General features: G+C 43.4%; 1 protein-coding gene across 1 annotated transcript in view; it reads left to right on the top strand.

The window, feature by feature from the left end:
* Positions 1 to 4,228, top strand: part of DDX6 (DEAD (Asp-Glu-Ala-Asp) box helicase 6) — a 43,764-nt gene that overhangs the window by 15,341 nt on the left and 24,195 nt on the right. Inside the window, exon 4 of the mRNA XM_011927043.1 lies at positions 2,529 to 2,658. Coding sequence (XP_011782433.1) covers positions 2,529 to 2,658 — 130 coding nt within the window. The remainder of the gene's footprint in view (positions 1 to 2,528; positions 2,659 to 4,228) is intronic.

Here is a 4,228-nt window from a genome sequence, read left to right as displayed (position 1 = left end):
GACTCCGTCTCAAAAAAAAAAAAAAAAAAAAAGAAAGACGGAGTCTTGCTCCATTGCCCAGGCTGGAGTGCAGTGGCGCGATCTTGGCTCACTGCAACCTCCTCTTCCCGGGCTCAAGCGATTCTCCTGCCTCAGGCTCCCAAGTAGCTGGGACTCCAGGTGTGCGTACCATGACAATTTTTGTATTTTTAGCAGAGACGAGATTTCACCATGTTGACCAGGCTGGTCTCGAACTCCTCAGGTGATCCACCTACCTCAGCCTCCCAAAGTGCTGGGATTACAGGCGTGAGCCATCTCGCCCGGCCAACAACATTTTCACAGTTGTTCTGGCAGCTGTGTTGTTCTGACCATATGCTACCCATTTATATCCTGTGATTGGAGCTCTAGGTAGAAAGAGTGTTGTGGGAGATGGAAGTCGTCCTGCTTATTATTTAGTCCTTTCTACCAATAGCGGCTTTAAAGGGCTAAAGCTGTTTTTTGTTTTTTTTGTTTTTTTGGGTTTTTTTTTGGTCATTAGCCCAGGCATAGAAGGGAGAAATGTCAGTGACTGTGAATTTGATTCCTAGTGTCTTAGTTTTAGAAATTAAAAATTCAGGCCAGACGTGGTGGCTCATGTGTGTAATCCCAACACTTTGGGAGGCCAAGGTCGGTGGATCATCTGAGGTCAGGAGTTCAAGACCAGCCTGACCAACATGGTGAAATACCCTGTCTCTACTAAAAATAAAAGAATTAGCTGGGCGTGGTGGTGCACGTTTTTAGTCTAAGCTGCTCGGGAGGCTGAGGCAGGAGAGTCGCTTGAACCAGGAGGCGAAGGTTACAGTGAGCCAAGGTCGTGCCATTGTACTCCAGTCTGAGTGACAAGAATGAAACCCTGTCTCAAAAAAAAAAGAAAAACATTTAAAATTCCACATCATGGCCAGGCGCGGTGGCTCACACCTGTAATCTCAGCACTTTGGAAGAGCGACGTGGGCGGATCACGAGGTCAGGAGAAGACCATCCTGGCTAACATGGTGAAACCCTGTCTCTACTAAAAATACAAAAAAAATTAGCCGGGTGTGGTAGCGGGCACCTGTAGTCCCAGCTACTCAGGAGGCTGAGGCAGGAGAATGGTGTGTACCAGGGAGGCCAAGCTTGCAGTGAGCCAAGATCGCGCCACTGCACTCCAGCCTGGGCGACAGAGCGAGACTCCGTCTCAAAACAAAAAAAATTCACATCATTTCCTTTTTAACAATTTTAACAACTAATTGAGCTTTTTCGTTGTTGTTTGTTTTGTTTTTGTAGAGAGGGGGTTCTTGCCATGTTGCCCAGGCTGTTCTTGAACTCCTAACCTCTCTTTGTATATGTCAGTCTATTTTTCAGTAACTTTTGGGAATCCTTTGCTGTTGTCTGGGAAATTTAAGTTAATATGAACTATTGTTATCGTTTGCAAAATATGTAACAAAGTAAGCCAAATATTAAAATGAGAGGTCACTTTTAGTGATGTGACCGTATTTGAGGTAACTGCAATAGAATTGAACCCTCAATAGAGAGCACATTTCAGAACAGAGAAGTAGGCTGTGAGACAGACATTGGAGATTTACTTATTATATAAATAAATGACAAGTAGGACCTGAGATTAAGCTTTCCCGGCCTGTTCGTGTTTTGTTGCAGGGATGAGGTGTCCAAGCTACAATTTTTCACTGGTCAAATTGGTTTGCTAGTCTCAAAATACATATAGTCTTACCTTGGAATTGTTTTGCTTTTTCCTTTTAAAATTTTTGTAGAGATGCGGTCTCACCATCCTATCTAGGCTGGTCTCAAACTCCTGGACTCAAGTAATCATTTTGCTTTCGTCTTCCATAATGGTGGGATTACAGATGTGAGCCACTGTGTCTAGCCTTTTTTTTTGGCGGGGCGGGGGGGAGACAAGGTCTCACTCTTTCATGCTGGAGTACAGTGGTGCAATCATGGCTCACTTCACCCTTGACCTCCTGGCTCAGCCTCTCAAGGGTTATAGACACCTACCACCACACCCAGCTAATTTCTGTAATTTTTGTAGAATTGGGGTTTTTCCATGTTGCCCAATTGCCCAGGCTGATGTTGAACTCCTGGGCTCAAGCCATCCCCCACTTCTGCCTCCCTGCGTGCTGGGATTACAGGCATGAGCTGCTGTGCCTGGCCACTTTTCTATTTTTTGTTTGAAGGAGGCTTTGCTTTTGTTTTGTCTGTATTTTCAAGTGCTATTTATGGGTCAGCCTGAGTTCCTCCGCTTTCTTTGTTGTTTTCTTCAGACACACACATAACACAGTTTTTATGACATTGGGTTACAATTTAAAATTCTGTGAGCAGTTCTGGTAAATACTGGTTTATAATGATGTTGATGTTGACTGGTCCTGCTGATTTACTTGGATCTCTGCTATTCATGTAGAATTCAAATGTAGGATACTTAAAGCAATACCGAAAAGAGGTATCCCTTCAGTGTATTTCAGAGAGAAATTTGTTTGTGTACTAAATTCACAAGTAATTTTGTATTGTCTTATCTCTTTTAGGAGGAGAGCATTCCCATTGCTTTATCTGGTAGGGATATCTTAGCTAGAGCAAAAAATGGAACAGGCAAGAGCGGTGCCTACCTCATTCCCTTACTTGAACGGCTAGACCTGAAGAAGGACAATATACAAGGTTAGTTGAACAGAAGTTTGTTTTTAAACTAAAAATGGGAGTTTCAGCCTTGGAACTATGTGTAGAAGATACGCGTTTTTTTAGTCAGAATTTACATTATCTAAAATCTGTATTCTTTCTTTTCAGGTTTTTTTTTAGCCTGATGATGGTCTTTTAAAAATGATTCCCAACTTTTTAGAGATTTCTAGTTTTAAGAGTGTTTTTATATGATACACAGTTTTGACAGCATTCCAGTGAGACAGGAAAAATAAGTATTAGTGCCCTATAGGTAGGAAAGCTGAGGCTGGGCACGGTTCCTCACAGCCTGTAATCCCAGCACTTTGGGAGGTCAAAGTGGGTGGATCACCTGAGGCCAGATATTTAAGACCAGTTTGGCCAACATTGTGAAACCCTGTCTCTACTGAAAATATAAAAATTAGCTGGATGTGGTGGCGCACACCTGTAATTCCAGCTACTCAAAAGTCTGAGGCACGAGAGTCACTTGAACCCAGGAGGTGGAGGTTGCAGTGAGCCAAGATTGTGCCACTGTACTTCAGCCTGGGTGACAGAGTGAGACTCTTAACTCAAAAAAAAAAAAAAAAAAAAGACAGCTGAGATCCTAAGAGGTTAAATTAGTTGACACTGCTACTTATAAACTATGGAACTATTTCTTGTGGCAGATGAATGTTAGCAGAATTCCTTGTGGAAACATGAACTTCTGTTGAAAGTCTGTGGGTTCTGAGATTTTAAGAGCCTCGGCAGTGGGGAATAAACAATTTTCATAGTTATATTCAGTGTAAGTTAATGGAATTAAGATTTCACCTCTGAAACTTTACGTTTTTAGCCTTCTTAATCTGTAATTATCGTTTCTTCCCATATTTCATATGATGTAAATAGAACCTAGATAGCAGGAGTTTCCTACTTAGGTATTTTACACTGGTGAATCTGACTCATATGTAGTTGGGGCTCTTAGAAATATTAAGTTAATAAACTTTGAGCTAGTAGTTGCCAACTCAACATCCTAAAAGTTTGTAATTAAGAAAGGGTATTGGCTGGGTGTGGTGCCTCACACCTGTAATTCCAGCACTTCCGGAGGCTGAGGTGGGCAGGTCACCTGAGGTCAGGAGTTCAAGACCAGCCTGGCTAACATGGTGAAACCCTGTCTCTACTAAAAACACAAAAATTAGCTGGGTGTGGTGGCAAGTGCCTGTAGTCCCAGCTACTCAGGAGGCTGAGGCAGGAGAATTGCTTGAACCTGAGAGATGGAGGTTGCATTGAGCCAAGATCATGCCACTGCATTCCAGCCTGGGCAACAGAGCGAGACTCTGTCTCAAAACAAAAAAAGAAGCAGCAGCAGAAGGCCGGGTGCAGTGACTCACCTGTAATCCCAGCACTTGGGAGGCCGAGACAGGAGAACCGCTTGAGGTCAGGAGTTTGAGACCAGCTGGGCCAACATGGTGAAACCCCATCTCCACTAAAAATACAAAAAATTAGCTGGGTGTGGTGGCAGACGCCTGTAATCAATCCCAGTTACTCAGGAGGCTTAGGCAGGAGAATCGCTTGAACCTGGGAGGCAGAGGTTGCAGTGAGC

The sequence above is a fragment of the Colobus angolensis genome, unplaced genomic scaffold (assembly GCF_000951035.1).
Source record: "Colobus angolensis palliatus isolate OR3802 unplaced genomic scaffold, Cang.pa_1.0 Scaffold7, whole genome shotgun sequence".
NCBI lineage: Eukaryota > Metazoa > Chordata > Mammalia > Primates > Cercopithecidae > Colobus > Colobus angolensis.
Note: the sequence above shows the minus strand (reverse complement) of the source record. Positions and strands in the feature narration are given on the sequence as shown.